The sequence below is a fragment of the Emydura macquarii genome, unplaced genomic scaffold (assembly GCF_026122565.2).
Source record: "Emydura macquarii macquarii isolate MOO-44397 ecotype Brisbane River unplaced genomic scaffold, CSIRO-AGI_Emac_v2 contig_2205, whole genome shotgun sequence".
Taxonomy (NCBI): domain Eukaryota; kingdom Metazoa; phylum Chordata; order Testudines; family Chelidae; genus Emydura; species Emydura macquarii.
The window spans coordinates 33,590,623-33,611,258 of NW_027132342.1; the positions used below are offsets into that span (position 1 = coordinate 33,590,623).

The 20,636-nt window shown below is 37.5% G+C and overlaps 1 protein-coding gene across 1 annotated transcript in view; it reads right to left on the reverse strand.

Annotated features, from left to right (window-relative positions):
* Positions 1-607: 607 nt before the first annotated feature.
* The window catches only part of METTL25 (methyltransferase like 25), a 76,207-nt gene continuing 56,178 nt past the window's right edge, over positions 608-20,636 (reverse strand). Inside the window, exons 8-12 of the mRNA XM_067559876.1 lie at positions 18,258-18,331; positions 13,690-13,783; positions 3,603-3,677; positions 2,927-2,998; positions 608-1,360 (exon numbers count right to left, since the gene is read on the reverse strand). Of these exons, the coding sequence (XP_067415977.1) occupies positions 1,274-1,360; positions 2,927-2,998; positions 3,603-3,677; positions 13,690-13,783; positions 18,258-18,331 (402 nt within the window). The 3' untranslated portion in view covers positions 608-1,273. The remainder of the gene's footprint in view (positions 1,361-2,926; positions 2,999-3,602; positions 3,678-13,689; positions 13,784-18,257; positions 18,332-20,636) is intronic.

Genomic DNA, 20,636 nt, shown 5'->3' on the forward strand with positions numbered 1-20,636 from the left:
GGAAGATGAATGACATCTGGGAAGTTTAGCGTGCATGCAGACTGTGTATTGTTTTGTGATGTGTTTTCTCTGTAATGCTTTTGTCCTAAAAATAAATGTACAGTGCTCTGAAAGCTGGCTGGTCACCCTGTCTTTGTTCCTGAGAGAGAGCAAACCATACACAGGTGCTGGATTCAGGTCGGTGCTGTGGGATAAACACAGTGAATTGCAGAAAAACTGCAAGACTAAATCCCTGGTCTGGAGGAAGTGGGAAGAGGGCCTGCCTATACAGAGGTGGTGGCTGATGCCTGAGACCTAACGGGGTGCCCTTGAGTGGACCAGGGAGGAGGCAGAGGTACAGTTAATTCTAGAACTGTGACATCGTTATCATTACATTTATATAATACCATTAATTCTGAAGGATCCTAAAACATTTTGGCCTGTATAGTATACTGAAGTGTAGCTGATTCTGGGTTGGAATGTAGCAGCCATTTTGTACCAGTAACAATACAAAAGAGCGTTAAGAACATGCAGAAGAAATGTCCTTAATTAAATGCACTATCCCAACGGCTCCAAAGCATCATGGATCTGCAAATTACAAGACTGTATCACAGGCTGCCCACTCAATCTTTTACTTTTTCCTATATTTTATTGAAATTATGACTAGAAATGAAAAATAACATTAAAATTGTTATATTATTAAACAGTGTGAAAGGTCTACAATTACCAAAGCAAAGTAAGGAAATTATACCTTCCATTTCAGCATAAATTTACCCAGTTGCAATTGAGATTACCATAACACCTAAGCATAGTGGATGAAATATTGGTCCCACAGAAGTCAATGATAAAACTCCTGTTGGCTTTACAGAAGCTCAGATTTCACTGACTGAGATGAGTTAACAAGAGAATGGGCACTTCCCCATAAATCTGAGCTATACTGTCCCATCAGTTTTTTAAGCTATTAGCATTAGTAGAGTTCTGCTTTAAAATTAATCATACAATAAGGGCTTCTGAATTTTTCTGGGAAAATCAGATGCTTAACATAACTTTAATAAATTAGACAAGGACATGTTGAAAGATAAAACAACTTCAATTGTTCTTTGGATATATTTCTCATGATTCACACTTATTAAATGCTTTTTTTTCAGGTAAAACCAAATGGTTACATCATATATCATTGGATTACTTAGATAGTAATTTAAAATATTAACAAAATAAACATGTGGGTCAAAAGTAATGTGTCAGACCTAGAACTGTGAACTATCTAGCAATTTGCTTCAACTTGAATGCATTGCTATTTCTTCAGAGCAACAACTGCATAGCATCTGGGGGATTTCACAGGATCAAATAACTTCACCAGTCCAGACCAGGCAACGTTGTCCTGTAAAATGATATACGATTAAAGTACATAAAAATGTGTTTGATTTAAAAGCTAAGATATGGGAATGGTCCCACATTTTGAAATATGAAACTGCAAAAAAAGGAAACGCTAATGTTTATGCAATACAAGAAACTGTTAGGAACTCACAAAATAATGCTTATGAAAAGTAAAACAATCTGTAGTTTTAAAGTCATTACATTATTTCTTATGTACTATCATCTGAGTCTACCACTCACTATACAGATCTCTTCTTTTCTAACTTGCAAGCAGTGAAATTAAAGGTAAAATCCTGCTAACTTTACTCATGCAAGTAGTACCGGTGAAGTTAATGAGACTTCTCACATGAGTCAATTTATTTGGATTTGGCCCTAACACTTTGTATAGCTTCCATAATTTCTGTCTATTCCATTTTAACCAGAAAAATACAATGTGTGAGTCAACCAGTGCAAGATTAAATCTATGGGTATATTAAATTTAGAAAAGGTAAATCAGAGCTAACTGCACCAGGTCTGATCTCCCATCTTGGATAATATACAGATCTCTTCATGATTTATAGCTAGTTGGCATTTGGGAAAATACATCATTATTTAGATATTTCAGAGTCACCTCTCTCTGTAAAAATATCAGAACAAAAGCAAACATTTATTACAGCTCATTTACTCCAAGTGCACTGTAAAAGAGAATAAAGCAAAGCTTTCCTTATGATAAAATGGAGCTGTTAAAATGAAAAGTTTATAGTGGAAAAACGAATATTAAACAAACGTGTTTAATATGAAAAGATCACAAAACTTTACTTTGGCTAGAGCCCACAGTAGAAGCTTCAAAGACACCATCACCTTCTAACAAATTACTATTGGATGGAAAAAGTAGTATTGAAACAGCGTAAGTATGATTGTTACTTTTGAGTTAATTAAGCCAAGCTGAGACAATGTAAGTGGGTGTAATTCAATGGAAGCCACTGTCGTTGCACCATCTTACTGTACATTAGTGTATGTGGTGTATGTTAGCCAGGTGCAACTCAATTGATAAGATAGTTGAAAAAAAGCTTTTTTTCAGCTATATCTTAACTAAGTAAGTATAAAAATAATCCACATGCATGATGGACATGATCCAAAGCTCACTGAAGTCCAGAAAGACTGCCACTGAGATCAATGGGCAGCAGATCAGCTCTTACAATATCATTAGGTGAAAGCTGTGGTATACGCAGGGTAATGTTTGTTTAGCGCTTCTAATATTACTTTTAATGATTAATATACCAATACTTGGTATGGAATGAGATTTGTCAGGGTTTGACATTTTTATTTTTTTTACTGTCTGACTAGCAATTACCATACAACTAGAAGAACATACTCTTTACTGTTGAAGCTTTGCTTAAAATAATAATAAATAAACCTCTGCTAGGCATATGTTTAGACAAAGATGGAATGAATACTTACCTTTTTGCTAATATGATGAGAATAGTAAGTCTGCAACAGGGCTTTCTGGTACTCATTAAATAATTTGGTTAAAATAATCTCTCTTGAATGACACAGTTTTCAGCTATCATAAAATATAAAGTAAACACACCTTCTCTTTGAGGTAGCAAAGACGATCCAGAAGTAACAAAATCTCTATACAGGGAGCCAGAACAACTTTCAACTGAAAGAAAGATTAGACATGAGCATGACTCTAAGAAAGGAAGCCAATGTACTACTAAAAGATTATTCTATCCCCCAGAAAACACTTCTAGGAAGGTGAATCTTTTTCTTGAGAAAAAGCTTTACAAGTGCCACCTTGCCAGTTCTTCCCTATCTGACATTTTAGAAAATCAATCTAGTAAAGATCTAAAGTCCATGGAATGTTATAAGCAGGGAAAGTATTTTATTTGGTTGGCTCAGAGGCATAATCTAACATGGAAATCATCCTATAAATGGCAGAAAGCTTTGAAGAGGGAAATAATTTTTTAAAAGATTTTTTTTGTTAAATAACTTCATGGAGACCTATCCGGCTTCAAAAGGAGTCTGACATTTCTTTTTTCACATTCATAATCCCTCTTGAATAAGAATCTTCCATGTGTTCTCTTTATTATTTGGTTGACACCTGATATAGCTCAGGAATAGGATATCCTCCCAGTAAAATGTTCTTCTGTAGACAATATATCATAACATAAACCGGTCCACCACCACATAACATTTAGCAGGGCTCTATTCTAGACTAGCACATATATATGCACAAGGTAAAGTTTTTAATCCTGTGATTTTACCATATTAAATGCTTCCAGCTCATTCATTCTATGCTTGTATTTTTCATAGTAATCCATTATACAGCTGTCTGGGAGCTGCAACAGGGGAAAAAAAGGATAACAACAATTAAAACCATTCCTATTACCTACTCAAGGCAATTTCTAAAACAACCTTATTCTTTCTAATTAAAAGTGATACTGTCAAAGGAACTTTTGTTTTGTTTTTTATATTAGTTCTTCTCTAAGACTTATAATAAGCAATTTTTTCTGTTCTCAATTACCTGAATTCTTCTATTAACGTTTGCCTTTTCACTAACATTAAATATTCATTATTCAGTAGGACGAAAACATTCTTAAACGAGCATTATACACTGAAGTGGAGGTGACATTCTTATTTCCTACAGAGAATGCCTCACATTAATTTTACAAAGAAATACAAAAGGGCTTACTTACATAGCTAAGGGAGGGAGAATGATATGTCATACATAGCAAAAGGAGTAGAAGTGAGGACTCTGGGGTTTTAGTCTTTGTTCTGCCACTTACTCTCTGTCAGGCCCTGGAGAAGTCACACACTTTCTCTGTGCCTCAGGTTACCTCTCTGTGAAATAACTATAATAATCTTCCATATTGCTTTTCCTCATCTGCAATTCTCTGCAGCCTCCCTCTCCTTCACCAGACTGTCTGTTTGCAGTGTTGCCAATGCTTGTGATAATGCAGGTGCTGCAGTTTTGGGCTGGTTTTGGTGAGAAGACACAAGCAGCTCTAGAATTTTGCCTGAGCCACCTACAGCTTCCCCCTTCGGCTATTACAGACTACTATGTTGCTTGTGTGACAGGCAGCAGCCATAGGGAAGCTGGGGCACAACAGAGCTGCCACCTCCTTCAAGTTTGGCAGTAATAGCTCAACACCCCCTACCCCAGTGCATGAAATGCTAGTTAATGAAGATAAGAGCTTTGGGGAAGCCCTCCCACTGAAGGCTGGAGACAGAGGGACAGCTACTGGAGAATACCAGGGCATTAAGAGTGGAAAAGCAGATGGCTGCAGGATCCTGCAAGGGAGGAGTGGGACGGAGGGCTGAAGGATCCTATTGGGGGATCCTCCCAGGATGGATTGGGGCTGCCTCCCAGCTGGGACTAAGGAGAGCCCTGGACAGTGAGAGGGGAGGAGTCTGTTCATCCTGGTCCAAATTCTCAGTGGATGCTCAACACAGCAGTCACAAGTACATGTGAGCAAGTTATCATGTGCATTTTTCACATGCAAAGTGTCTGGTTTACATATACACATCAAGCAGGTTTTCTAACTACTTGATTTGTGTATACCACTGTATTTTTTCTATGTATGGTTCTCACAGAGTTGCAAGGGCAAAAAGTTGTGTGCTTAAAATGTGGAAACGATTATATGAACGTAGGGACCATACTCTTCTGTGCTGTCTGGACATTATACTATGAATGCAAATCACTAAGGGAAACAAAGAGGATGCCTGCTGCACTTGCCAATTCCTCCTCAAGTCTCCAGTTCTGCATTGAAAAAACCAGAGTGTGCTCCTAACATGCTCAAGCACTACAGGGAGACAGCACTATGGCCAGAGTCTCTTCATTGACTTAGGCAAAATGCCACTTGGCTGTCTCAGACTATGAACACCAGTATGGCACCACTGTTATGCAAATGATGTATGCTCTCTCTTCAGGATGACTTATTCTAGTGGTTGGGTTTATGGGGGAGGCGATAGGATAATCAAGACTGTTGGCGCAGGGAGTAAGAAGAAGCAGGGTCTCTGGTTTTATGAGTAGAAACACAAGGATTGGGGGAGGAGAGGCTTCTTGTACACTCCCACGTTGCATCACCCATACAGTGGACAGCCACAATCTCAGGTGAATTTGGTTCATTTTTCTGTGACTGAATGCTTCTCCAACTCTCTCTATAATGACATCTCCCTGACTGACTACATTAAACTTCCTGCTCCCTAGACACCTTGATGGGACTAGATTTCTTTTTTAATGTATGCAATGTATATTGTTTCTCTATTAATTAGAATAGAAGTCAGAGCTGTTAAAATTTCTTGTCAGATAAAGTGAAATTTGGCAGTGTCACCACATGACTAGCACAATTTATGTTTAAAATACAAACAGTTGTACTTGAAACAGACCATAAGGAACACATTTTGTACAAATTTTAATAAACTTTGAATAATCCCTATATTCAACATATTTGAGTTATACCTCCCTTTCCATCATTGGTAGCTGAACTTTAAGACTGAGATTTTTTATAGTCACCAAGGGATTTGGATGCCTAGTTCTATGGGAATTGGTCATCTAAATCCCCTATGTGGATATGAAAATCTCAGCCTAAGTAAATAAAATCATTCCCTTTTCTCCCTCCACAAATTCACACATTTTTGGTTGGTTTGGGGATATAATCACGTTACTTTAAGTTTTAATGCACTATTGAAAATAAATGTGATTTTGTACATGTGGTTCTTGCATGCCTCCTCTGAAGAAAGCAAGCCACAGATCATGATTTTTCCTTTAATTTCCCCTTAGTCTGTCAACACCATTATGTAATACTCCACTATTTCCCTGGAACAGCTGTTGCCAAGGAAACACATCCAATACTGCTCTGTGGTGGGAAAATGAGCTGGGGATTTTAGATAAACAGAGATGTGCTTTCTTATTTTGCTGCCCAGAATACAAAGCCTTAATTCTCAAGTGAGAGAACCTTCCACTGTGCACAATTATCTGTACCAAAACTATGATTCCCTTTTCTTTTCCTCTTAAGATATAACATGACACAATGCAATATCATGTGCCATTTATTACTGCTTGATATTTTCTTATATTAGTACCCAGAAGCTCTAATCAGGGCAGGGGTTCACTGTGCTAGGTACTGTACAAACACCTATGAAGACACAATCCTGATCCTGAAGATACATGACACAAACCAGTGATGCAATCCTATATATTTCATATACATACATATGTATTTGCTCCAAAATCTTATTATTATAGATAGATAAATTGCCAACTAGTCTCATCTTTATTCCACTCAGTATAGCTATTGGATGACATCTTATCAGCACTGTGGTCTTGAGGAGAGATTTAAAGGAATGGGTATCAGCATTACAAATTACCTCAAGGTGAGCCATTTCACATATAAGGGACTTTGTGGAAGGCGGTATGAAGGTGTTTGTGTGAGAAGCAGAAAAGCAGGCCAATGAGACTGACTTTGTTGGCAGAATGGAGGATGTACATTAATAATAATCTCATGCTCTCCAAATTTTTTCATAACGTGGACCACATTTTAATAGAAGGCATGGACACTTCCTCATACAGTGAATGTGCCCCACCTTCCCCCCCACTCACAATCATGTGGCAACTACAGAAATTACTTACTTAGAAAAATAGTAGTAGGAAAATAATTGATGTACTTTTAGCTTCTTTTAATGCAATTTAGCAGCTAGAAACAAGGGAGAGAATCAGCTCTCCATGAACCACCACCAAGTGCTCAGCCACCACCAGTGGTCTAAACTGATTAATCCATTACACTGCTCCACCTCTTCTTAAAATGAACCAATCCAATATAAAAACAAATACCCTACAGATAAATTCAAAGTCCAGTGATGCTTGTAAAGCAATGCATGACAGCTGACAATATTTTGGCATAAGTCAGTGGATAGCGAAGGATGTCTTCTCTTTCTTCAAAAACGTAATGCAGCAATCAATTTCCCGGACAACAGAACACAAGTATGGTCATGGACTCAGGATTCTTATAATAATAGCGAGACAAAACTACAAGAGCAGGGCTGGTCAGGCCACACACAGAACATTTTTGTAACATTTGATCTACTTGGGGTTTCGTCAAACAATTGAAGAAAAAAGTGAATGACTGCTAAAGCAAAATGGTTTATATCAATGCTCTCAGATATTATGTCATGCTACCACTTTAATCATAGCATTGCCAATAGCAATACCGTTGTTAAGACTGACAAGGACAATCCATTCAAATACTGTTTTCAGTTTTTTTGTAATCTGCTGAATGCTACAGGTAAAATTTTTTGAGAGTTTTAAGTAATTCATATTCACTTATTTGAGTTTGGGAAGGGTGGAAAAAATCCACTTTTATGATAAAAGAATTAAAGTGACAGCTACATCTATTGGCAATACTGCCCAACTTTTTGTCATCTGCAAATTTTATTAGCACATTACCACTTTTTGTGGCAAGATCATTAATAAAATTGTTACATAAGATTGGTCCAAAGACCGATCCCTGAGGAACTCCACTAGAAATATCCCTCCAGTGTATTAGTTATTTTTAAGTGTATAATCCCTGTTTTAAAAATCATTCAATAGGCGTAATTCTTATTTTATATTGGTATTATGCTGATGTAAATCCACTAACTCCAGTAGTTACTCCTGATTGACATAGTCTGAGATAATTTGGGGGTTTTCAGAGCAGTCAGAGGTTGCAGGCTCATGCCAGGAAGCTGCTGGAGCCCCAGACTACCTGGGCCAGCCATGCTGACGCCCCTGTGGGTGCCCAGTCAATTGTTGAAGGTGGCAGAGAAGAGACCACTGATGTGGGGAGACTACCGAAGCTTGAAGTAAGGGTAGGAAGCAACCCAGGGATCAGAATTGTTCCAGTGAGAGACCAAGCCTGAACACAGCAGTATTGGTTCCTCAGGGTCCTGGGACAGGACCTGGTGAAGTTGAGTGGTCCTGGGTCCCCCTGCCCTGCACCATGCCCATCACTGGATGAGGTCACCATCCGAAGAAGCAGGTGTTGCCACCCAGGCCACTAGGCCACGCTGCCCCGAGGCAAGGGCAAGGCAAGGGCCTCTGCACTGACTCAGGCCTCGGAGCCTGAGTCACTGACCAAGGGAGAGATTTCTTTCCCCCAACTCTTGCTTTTTGCCTTATACACGCCCATCAGGGTGTGTCAACCCCACAACAGTACTCTTCTACTAATTTTCTTTAAAAGTTTTAGCCTGTTTTAAAGATGATGCTGGTACTAACAAGACGTATCAATTGTTTAAAAATACGTTATCGGAAATGAGAAATATTGCTTTGTGCACAGTTTTGTAAGACAAAATGATAATGTATTCCAGTGAACAGAATGATCAGCATATTCTCTATACAGTATCATAATCACAGTCATAATCTAGTTAATTTTATCACTGAAAAATGAAATACTCTGGAGTTCACAATCTTAATGTAGTAAAATTGAAATAAACAGTAATTTTAATTAGACTAACTAGCTTAAAAATTCACTGCAAGTCCAATGAACAACGAGTTCCCTTGAGAATACCCATATCTTGGCTCAAATTAATGACCATAAAGGAAAAGTACAAGTGAAATTGTTACAGTATAAGCATTCTTTTTAAAATGAACGCCATCCAATTCTTTTAAAGAATGTTAAAATAATAAAAACAACAAGCTTGGTTTATTGTACAGTTTAAAAGTTCTACAGTTCTATACACGCAGAAATGAAGGGTCGCATAATTGAAAAGCAACCCACATCATAAGAATAATAAAAGACAGCAGGTTATATTATGATAAACATTTCTCTTTATGTGCTGCATAAAAAAGCTACCCTGGGAGATTCTGAATATTTTTCATTCTGACTTCAGTAGATGCAACATGCCAAATATGAGAGCTGTTTAAATTATTTTTAAAGAGAGGATAATGTCTTTGCTGCAGGGTTACATTGTTTCCATGTATGCAATTTACTACTGCGCCATTAATTTAAACATCTCTCACATTATATCACGCGAAACTGATCATGAAAAATTTTCAGCACAGTAGACTTATTTGATGCAATACTCTGGGTTTAAAAAAATCAGTCAATCAATCAATCAAATTTACAGCAACATACACAAACACACACTTAAGGTAATGCAGCCTAATCTATGGAATCGCTACTGCATCTTCATGGTATATATTTAACTGGATGCTTCTGGAGGAGTTTTTAAATTGTTTGTGAAATATTTTGACTACAAGACAAAGTAACCATCATTAGCCAATGGCAAAGTAAGCTATAACTATATAGTAGCTTGTATGCTTGTATGTAGTGACAAGATGGATCCAAGGTGATTACAGTAGAACCTCAGATTTACGAACACCTCAGGAGGTTGTTCATAACTCTGAAATGTTCGTAACTCTGAACAAAACATTATGATTGTTCTTTCAAAAGTTTACAACTGAACAATGACCAAATACAGCTTTGAAACCTTACTATGCAGAAGGAAAATGCTACTTTTAACCATTTTAATTTAAATGAAACAAGCAGCGAAACAGTACTGTACTGTATTTGCTATTTTTTTGTCTTTGCTGCTACCTGATCGTGTACTTCTATTTCCAAATGAGGTGTGTGGTTGACCCGTCAATTCATAACTGTGGTATTCATAACTCTGAGGTTCTACTGTCTTTAATATCTTTTCTCTGTATGTGGAATATCAATTGACAAAGCTATCTCTATATAGAATTCATCCCGGAATGACCTAATCCCTTCATGAGTTCAGGCTGCAACGAGGTAGCCATGAAAAGTATAAAAAAGAGCAATGGTGCTAAAGACACTGAGTGTAAAGAAGGTTGAAAAGTGGATTTAATCAAGGTTTAATCTTTGTGTATTCATCAGTTTTACTGTACTGATATAAAAAGAACAAATATGTTCCATTGTTTTCTATAAATAATATGGAGGCAGCTACCATTACATTACTACCAAGAGGTTCCAGACTTTAATATTTAGATGTCCATCTAGGACAGAAATATTAGAAACTGAGCTTGTTGCTTTCTTTAATCATATAAAACTGGGCCAACTCAGTGGTAAACACAGAGTATAAGTCAGTACTGAATTTGGCCCATTATGTTTTAATAATATAATGGACATAACATAAACACACTAAAACATATCATGAGGAAGCTTTAAAAATACATGATACTATAATGACAAATTCATAAAAAATAAATTATAAGAGGATCTTGAGTGTTCCGCCATAGCAAGTTTTAACATACTTAAAGCTATTTGCTGTATTCCTGTATATTGGGTTGGGGTGGATATGCTACCAATTAAGGATTGGAATAGTTTAGATTAAATAGATTATGAATTGTCAGATGGAAGGTCAGCTTGGTAGGCAAAATATCCACACCCACGAATGCTCAGGAGTAGCAAAGAACCTGCAAATGAGATGTCTTCCTTCCCTTTTCCAAACAGCCCTATCCCCCTCCTAACTCCTGCTGAGACTGCAGAGGGAGCTGGAATATTTTCTACTGAACAGCTGTAGCAATATGGGAAAGAGAGAAAAAACACATCCTTTCCATCCTTGTTTTTTTTTAAATAAATCGAAACAGCCAATAAGTGGAATGGCGGACACTCCTTCTCTGGAGGAAGGAACTGGGATGAGCCCCTGCACCAGTCATCCAAGGTACCTCTGTCCTGCATAGATGTGAGAGTAAGAAGTGCTCCGTCATCTGATCACAGATGATGAAGGGTATTTGGTGAATGAGAGAGTAAGAAATCTTCTGCCAAATAAGGGCTTCCTCTCCTATCTCTAGCTGACAGCCAGTGCTTTCTTCTTACAAAATTGTGTGTATGTGTGTGGTGTGTGATTAGAATCAGTAAGTGTGTAAGGGCAAAGAAAACTTCTTTGAGAAAAATACTATCCACATTCCTCCACACCGTCCCCCTCCCTCACTCCACCACTGCATATTCCCCTTGCCCTATCCATCATTCTATCAGAATTGCACAAAAATGTAAGCAAATGTAGTGCCTTTCCTGGGGATATCTTTTAGCCCCAGGGAAGTGGTAGGTTTGACTGTCCTCCAAAGGATTAAATGGATCTAATGTAGCTACATTCAAGGCAGAAACAATCATTTAGAAACTTCACAACCCAAACAGGAGCAAATTTTTATCCTAAATTGTGCATCACATAAAAGCAGGAATTTATCATGAAAATTTTGGGGAGATTCCAAACTATATCGCGATACAAATGACATTACTAATAACAGAAAATGGCTAAATTTTCAAGGTTCTCTTTTATAAGTGATTTCTAGGGATTTGTCATTTTTATCATGTTCTATTTGGGTTCTAGTCACATTTAAATCTCTCATACCTATATAGCTGTTCCTGTTTTGGAATGATAATGATTGGTATGAAAATGTTCTGTCTCTTACTCCACATATCTCACAGTAATTTCTTAGGACTGAGAACCAATCCAGAAACATGTTCGATTAGTTAGCCACTTCATTTGTTTACACAGTTTTGAAAATTAACAGATGGTCATTAGAGAATCAGAAACACATTAATATATATTTGTCCTCCATGCACAGATTTATTTAAATATAAGTTTGTAAATGTAATATAACATAGATTATTTAATATCCCCTTTAGATCTTTTTACTGCCTCCCTCTGTTAGAACTTTTTACACAAACATAATCTGGTTATACAATGAATTAATGTATAGATGGAACTGGATCTATTCCTCTGGTCTTCTACAGTTGTGGCTAAAATATTTTATTTCTTTACTTTTAATACTGAGAGCAGTATGGTAATCCAGTGGCAGCACAATGTGTTAATTTGAATTCAGAGCATGAGTTGAGTTCCATCCTTTCATAGCGTTACCAGTCAGAAATGTTGAGGGTACAGGACACTCGTTCCTTGAGCAAAAGGGATGTCTTACATTGCTATACCACTGTATCTTCCAGTTGGACAATGACTCCCAAACAAGGGGCATAAGAAAATAAGAGTGCAGGAAGCTGAGAGATTAATATATTAAGCAAAAGCCATTTATTCTGTAATTTCTGGCTCATTATTCAGCTTTTCTGATCTACATAACTTTAAATAATAAAAATGAAATATCTCCATATTTGTGCAGAATAGTGGTTCATTGGGACCTAGAATGAAGGACACAGGAGGCAGGCTTATCATATACGCAGATGAAATAAGAAAGTTATGGCAGGCTGACCAGCACAGTTTCAGCACAGGCAAAAGAATCCACATGCTTGACCTGAAACTGAAGCACGTAGGAGGCGTGTTTATTTACTTTGGATGACAGCATGTGTAAAATGAGTATATTATTAATTCCCTACCTCACAGGGGTGTTATGAGAATAAATCTATAAATACTAAGGAGGCATTCAGTTGCTACGTTCATGGAAGCCATATTGAGTCTCTACAGAGAGAGAGAAGGAAAGGCTTGATTTATACGAAGTTCACTAAGACTTTAGTCAATATAGCTACAGGGAAAGGAAGAGAATTACTCTGGTTTTCATTCAACTTGTTAGCCATCTGGCACTAGCCACTGTCAGAAGACAGGATACTGAGCCTGATGGACCATTGGTCTGACCCAGTATGGCCATTCTTATATTTTTACCTGCTGTTCTATATCCACCTCTTTCACAGAATCAAACTAATCCACCTATCTACCCTGGATTACAAAGGCTTTAACCCTAGTTCTGCCAAATCCTGTATTGAGTCTTTTCATGCTATCACAGCATGGCAAGATTGGAAGGAAAACCGAATGAATCAGAAAGCGTTATCAGCCCATATGATTAAAGGTCTCAGCTAAACCTTCTTCCTGGTTTTGATGCTATATGTACAGTCTAGTACTCATTTTATGATTTTAGGCCACAAAGAGGATGCAAGAGTTATGTGGTGGAGTACCCATCTCTACCACATATGTCTTGAAGGACAAAGAAGAAGGAAAAGGATATTGTAAACTCATTTGGATAAATAGAAATGTTCATTAATTATAAACACTTAGGCTTCAGAGTGTATTTTTGGGGTGGGGGTTTAAAAATTATTTAGAATATTAGTAATCATGCAAAAATAAAAATAGAAAAGACATCTCACAAGTCAAAGGTTTTAAAATAAAACTGCAAGTATTCTAAAGAAAAGAAAAGTGGAAGTTAATCCCCAAACTGAATATACAAACTGATATAATTTGACGTGGATAGATAAATATTGTTTAACTCACAAAAAGCTGTAGATGTGGATGTATATTTTAGTAATACTAGCTGCCCACATAATATATGCAAACAGCTCCATCAAAATGCTGGCCACTTCTAGGGTTTACATTGATACGTGAACTGTATGCAATATGAAATCAGCTGCTTACCTTTGACTCATCTAGTTCAAGTTTCTTCAGAGACTTTCTGACATAATCCACAAAAGAGGAAGACTTGGAGAAAATTTTACCAACATGCCGATCACTGCAAATGTATTATTGAGGTTATTCTTTTAATTTTCCAACAACACAAAAGTTCCGTATTATTGTTTCACTACTCTCAGATCCATTGCAAACATATACAATAGGATATACTATGAAGTTAGAATAATAATTTATTTAAAATTTACTTTTTCTTTTACCTAAAAATACATCAAAGCAAGCTAACTAATACCAAAGATGTTTTTAGACCAAAAATACAATTACTCATGAATACCTGAAATTATGAAAGACGTAAAGGTGATTTTTTTATTTCTGTTCCTCTCCTAACATTTTAAAAAATATTATTGGCTGCATTACACAGTGACCATTTTCAATGAATCACCTGCTAATATTAGCAAGAGTTAAATGTTTATGAAAGCAGAACCTCTTCAATGCCAATTATCGATCCAGGACCATATAGTAAGTTGTGTGATTCTGATCTGACTGATGCCCTGGAGTTTTGTCTCCTAGATTTATGTGTAATGTAAACAAAGATGTATAATGTGATTCTCATTTATATTAGGCAATGTCAGAATTTTCTGGATTTCCCATTTCGGGTGCCTCTTGGGAAACTTGCCCAATATTTAAATTAGTTCAGGCAAAGTGATAAAGCAATGCAGAAAAAGGACCAGAAGACATACAGAAAATGCACTCACATTAGCAAATTACAGGTAATCTCTTCTCTTCATTTAAAATACATTATAAAATGTCTGAATATGCTTTGTCAGGCCTCAGTCTGAATTAACTTTCATAGATATCACTTATACAACAGACAGTTCCAAATCTCACTGACCTTGGCTGTCTCGTGCTGTAAGAATCATATTCTCAAACACATTAACTACTCACAAATTCTCTCTTCAATGTATTATTTATGCACAAACAAACTTTTCATAAAATATTAGTTAGGTATTGTAACACTGGCAAAGCAGGTGCCAGATTACACCAAGGTTCCCATGCCTCACTTCGATATTGACAAATACATAGGTGGAAGTAGTCTGGGTCACCTGTGTGTATGTGTGTTAAAATAAATATTAGAGTTATAAAAGTGTGCTTAGTGTTTAGACTTTATTAAATGCTTGTAAATTGTATATGCATTATTCTCGTTTATAACATCTGTATTCTATATTGTAAGACAGTATTTGAATATTTGCACTGTATGTCTCTGTAACTGTGTAAGGTCATGTCTACACTTACAAGCTTACAGCAGCACAGCTGTATCGATACAGCTGACGCTCTCCCACTGACACAGTGCTGTGCACACAAGCGCTTATGCCGGCAAAATTTATGTCACTCAGGGATGTGTTTTTTTCGCATCCCTGAGAAATAAAAGTTTTGCCAACATAAGTGCTAGTGTAGACATAGCCTAAATCACCATATAGGAATGGGACTTGAATTTAGTGTGAAATGCTGGCTTCCAACAGAAAGTGTTAGATCCTGCCCAACAGAGAAGACCATTCGACACCAGATGAAATAATGTGGAAGATCAAAGGACAAAAGGTTTGCTAATTGGTCTCCCTGCTCCCACCCATGAAGAGGAAATATGCAGATGAATTCCTTCCATCAGCTGAGTTGGCAGCTTAGAGAAGGCGAAAAGGGAAATCCCTGACAAGGAGAAACTGTATCGCTGTGCTGCTTGGACTCTCAAGGGCAAGGTTTTCTAGGCATAAGGAAGAGGTCCTCAGTGTTTAGTATGGATTACCCCATGGGACATATAGAGCTAGCTTATTATAGAAGCTTCTATTACCTTTTGAAACTTAAGACTGTAACTGTGACCAGATAGCTAGTGTGAAAAATCGGGACAGAGAGTGGGGAGTAAAAGGCACCATATAAGAAAAAGCCCCGAATATCAGAACTGTCCCTATAAAATCGGGACATCTGGTCACCCTATTTGTGTGTTTCTGTTTACCTGCTTTAACCTTGTAAATATTTCCTACTTACCAAATCTCTAGATAGTTTATTATAGAGTTGGCTACAAGTATTGTCTTTGGTGTGAGATCTAAGGTGCAACTGACCTGAGGTAAGTGACTGGTCCTTTGGGACTGGGAGCAACCTAATATTGTGATTTTTGGTGAAAGGGACCATTTATCACAAAAGCAAGCTTGTCTACATGACAAGGTAAACTGGAGTACCCAAGGGCACTCTCTGTGACTCCATGGTTAGACTATTATAGTACCTGAGGAGTTTGTACTTGATGCTTGTTGATGAAATTTAAGTAGAGAACTCAGTGCCAATTTGGGGTTTGTGTCCTGGCTCTTAACAGTCTGCCCTGAGATTGGTACTCATGCTATTGAGTCACTGTAGGACAGCTTGACAGGTATATCATCTTAAAAACTATTTTACTGGAATCTCTTAGAAAGTTTATTCTTTTCAACTGAGGGCCTGATTCAAAGCCCACTGAAGTTGACAGAAAGACTCTCATTGACTTCACTGGGCTTTTGGTCAGGATCCAAGTTCTTTGTGTAAATTAGCTTTAAATATTTTTTTTCGGGGGATGGGGGGGGAGGAGGAAATTCCTACGACCATATTTTTTATTATTCCAATGCAATAAAATCTTTGTGCAAATGCAGTCTGAAGACTACTTAATGGCTATGCATCTAAAACATTCTTTGGAAAAATATGAATTTAGTGCTTCTGTCCTACAAATCAGAAGCAACACAGTTGTAACAAGAAAGATATATACTTTATTCATGAAGCTCTAAAAAGTCAGAATGGGCTCTTAATGACTCAAGGCATCATAATTCATTCTTTTAATTGTCTTAAACTGCTTTTTAAGTGTTATTGGATAAGGAACCTGACATCTTAAAAACTGCTGAAATGGTCCCACTAGGCTTCACAGAGACGAAGAAAATTCCAGCTACTTCATCCAAACTGGAGACATCTCACATTAAAACTGGGCCTAAAACACTTTTCATTTCAAAAGTGCAATCTATTACTTCCCCCACGTTACCTTTACTTTAACACGCACTTGCCTAGCCCATACTTTCAGTTTTTACAATCTTATTCTCATGTTTTGTTCTGCTAAATTTTCTGTGTAGTTTTATCACACATGATGCCATACAAAGGAAGAAATGTTTCTGTTGGGAGGTTGCCCATTGGCAGAAAAAAGCTGTGGTCTCACTGTAAAATCCCACAGACAATTTGCCACTGGTCTCGTGCATCCATTTTGGCTCTTGGGCTCCTTGCTGCTCTCCTCAATATGCACTGACAGGCATTCAAGTCAGTAGGTGACTCTGAGACCTGTGATGAAGAAGCACGCTCAGGCACAGAGGTGCTCTGAAAAATAATCTATATAGCTCAAAGCTGTATTTTGGTGTGCTCACCACATGGAATAAGGCAAGAACACATGGTCTGGGTTTAACCAGGCCACAACTTTAGTAGTCCAATTATATCCAAGGTTACCATTGAAATACAGCCCAGTGCTGACAGTGGCAGTCCACTGTTCCTTTGCTAATTCTTGAGGATGCTCTAACCACAGGTGGAGCCAATCATAACACTAGGAGGTTTTTTTGGGTACCTCCATCCGCCCACTAGCATCCCTCCCACTTTTGGGGGCTGAAGAGAGAGAAGATCTTAACACCCACTCCTCTGCAAGGACCGCTATAAAGTACATTGGCAGGATGATCCTCCCAGGGTATGTTCCAGCCCCTGGTTTGGATGTGTCCCCAAGGGGTTAGACACTTTGTCCCCATCCTGAATGGAGATACTGTTGGGATGCCCATTATGTTACCATTCTTTATTGAATCTGAAGCCTAAATCGGCAACTTCCTGCACTGGGCACCTGTCAAAAACTGTGACAACTAAATGACTCTCACATAGGTCCCACTGTGCCCTCTGGGTGGGGGGGAATCCCAGCCCTCCAGCTGTACAAAAAACCCCAACCCTTAGGTTTCACTGTGAGGAAGATGAAAAACCCAATCAGCTTCAAACGCCCTAGGTGGTATGGGGAAAAACTCCTTCCCAGTCCCGAAGCAGTGACCTATGTAAGGGAGAGAGGGTGCGTTGACCGCTGGACAGACTGACAAACAGGAAGTGGCCCTGAGTGCAGGGCTATTTTTATGGCTCCAAATCTCATGCCAAATCCTGCAAGACCTCCAGCCCATCCTGGAAGTCCTGTGGGTACCAGAAATCTCGCTGGACCTGTCTACCCTGTCCTTTATGCCCTGTCCCATCATGGGAGCCAAACTCAGCCCTCGCTAGGCTTGGGACCATCAACTTTTTAGTGCATTTGTCACAGTTCCCTACATGTACAATGCCAAGGATAGGGTTAACCCCTCTCCTATGCTGGAAGGACAAGAGCTCTGTGCAGATGGTATCCTCTGCATATGGATTCAGAGCAAATGACAGTCTTGTATTATTACTGACTGCATTCATAATGCAAACATATACAGGCAAAATTTATGGCCTGATTCTGCAAGTCTCATGTTAATAGTTACAATTTGCAGAGTAAGGAAGGCAGAATTAGGCTCAGAGTCTCATACCTTTTGGTGACACCATAACATTCCTCTATAATAACCTGTAGAACAGCTCGATAAAACAATGATTCTGTAGGGAGCTGAAAAAAGAAAATCAAAGAACAGCAGGAATGGAAAGTTGGCATCAAAATCAAGACCAGAGTACCTACAATAGTGTTGGCTGCCTTACCTAATTACTGGTTTGTATTCTCTCAAACCAGTCTTAATTACCTGGTTGAGAGGAAAATTTACTAATTTTCCTGTTTGCAAGTTAAAATGGTTCAGATAACAACATAACCATAATTGTGAGAAAAAATAAACACAGGAAACTGCAGAGTTTGGTAGGAAGTGGGTAGAGGGATAGGGATTAGAGAAAAAGAAGGGAAGATGGGCCAAATTTTGCTCTTCATTTGTAAACCCAGGGAACTATATTGCAGTTAATGGAGTTACTCCAAAATTGCATCATCATACTTTAGAGCAAAGTCTGGTCCAATGAATAAAAAAAAAAAAAAAAAAAGGCAAAAGGAAAACATACTACTGATGCCATAATGTTCTCTTATTTATAGCTACTTTATCTTGGTTCCCTGAAACACTGATATCCATGTAGAAAGCACTGCGCTTATAAAAACAGTGGAGTGCATTTAAAACTTCATACCTTTAGGTATGAAAGATGTGTTTACTTAAGAAAAGCTAATGTTTGTCAGTTAAAAACATAGGGCCAAATGCATCTCCTGTGTAAACCCACTGAAGCCAATAGGCATACAATGAGAATAAGTTGGCCTATAAATCTAGTCTGTTAAATACTTGTACAGTTAGTGTGCATACACAAAAATATGATAAAATACACAATAATGATTTAAAGTACTCAGAGAATAAAATTTAGACAGGGATTTAAAAATGAGAGACAGCTAAGATATTCCCGCTAGAAGCAAGGTGCTACAATAAATCATATAGCAATTCTCAGTCACGATACTTTCCTATCTTCATATCAAATACGGCAGTAGTACTGAGTGAAAAAGTTACTGGTCTCCACACTGAAAAATCAGGAAGACATATGGGATTTGCCTTTTGTATTTGTGATTACATGATGGTATATTACTTGTACTATAGTAAAAATATATTACATAGCTTCTGGTTTTAGGTTACCCAATATCTGTAGACATAATATGTAATATGTAATCATAAACTAAAGCTAAATAAAAATGCCATTACAAATAAATATTTTTCAGTGAAAAAACCCACTAAATATGCATGCTTATCCTGGTTTTTGCATTTCAATTTTCAAATACAGCCTATCAGTATGTAACTTAACTTAAAATATTATGTTAATTTGATTATAGGCTTTTGGAGGTTTCTCTGGTTAGATTGGTCCACCAATCATGCTCCTGCACTGAGTTTGCATCTGCTTTCTGAGAAAATGTAGACCTAAGAGTGAGTGCTGGGAGGGTAATAGGACTGTCTGGCCAACTACATTGCTCAACACGGTTTAGGAGTTTTGTCTGCAGTTTGCTGTACCAGATTCAGGAAGACAACCAAGTACCAGGCTAGGCTTCTGGTGGGGCAAAACATTGTTAATTTTCTCTAGTTACTAACCAAATTTTAACCACGGGATGTGATGCCAGAGAGCCAAGTATGTTTTAATTATTTACATTAAAATTAAAGAATTAAATATTCTTAAAATATAGGGGACTAGTTTACACTGTCATTTTTGTTGCAGTAACAGGAGTTAATTTCCTACTGTTCAACTTGTTTTAATAGTTAGATGTACATAAAGTTCCACTCCTCTTTTATTAAAATCAATTTTAATAAAAAATTGAAGAATAACTCTTTTCAGAGTTCCCCACAGTAATTTATGAACAATATTTTGGCCATTTCAGATTATTTCCTTTTGGACAAGTTTTTGCCTCAAAAAACACCACAAGTGGCATTATTGTTGGAAATCTCTGCAGAAACTACCAAAATGTAATGAGTTGGGAAGAGCCTGAACTAACTTCTTACTCCTACTGAGATGTTACTACACCCAAAAACATTACGGTTCCTCAGAATAAAGAGGTCAGTGAATCCTCTAAAGATGATGCATTGGGCCAGGAGCCTCTGTTGGACCAGTTTGCGTAAGAAAACACCCAAAGTTTAGAAGGGTAATTTTACACTTTCATTTTTTAAAGACGCACTTTTGGATTTGTGAAGAATATTAACCTGCATGATTAAGCACAAAAATAGCTTACGATTAAAATAAGATATTTTCATCTATATTAAATTTGTACTTTCTTTAAAATATGTGTTGGCTGACTCTTGACTGTCTGAAGAAAATAGATTCTTTAGCATCACTATGTGCAGATAAGGCAATAAAAATGCAATTTTGTGGTGCTGAAACATGATCAATCTGGCTTTGATTTATATTCTGTT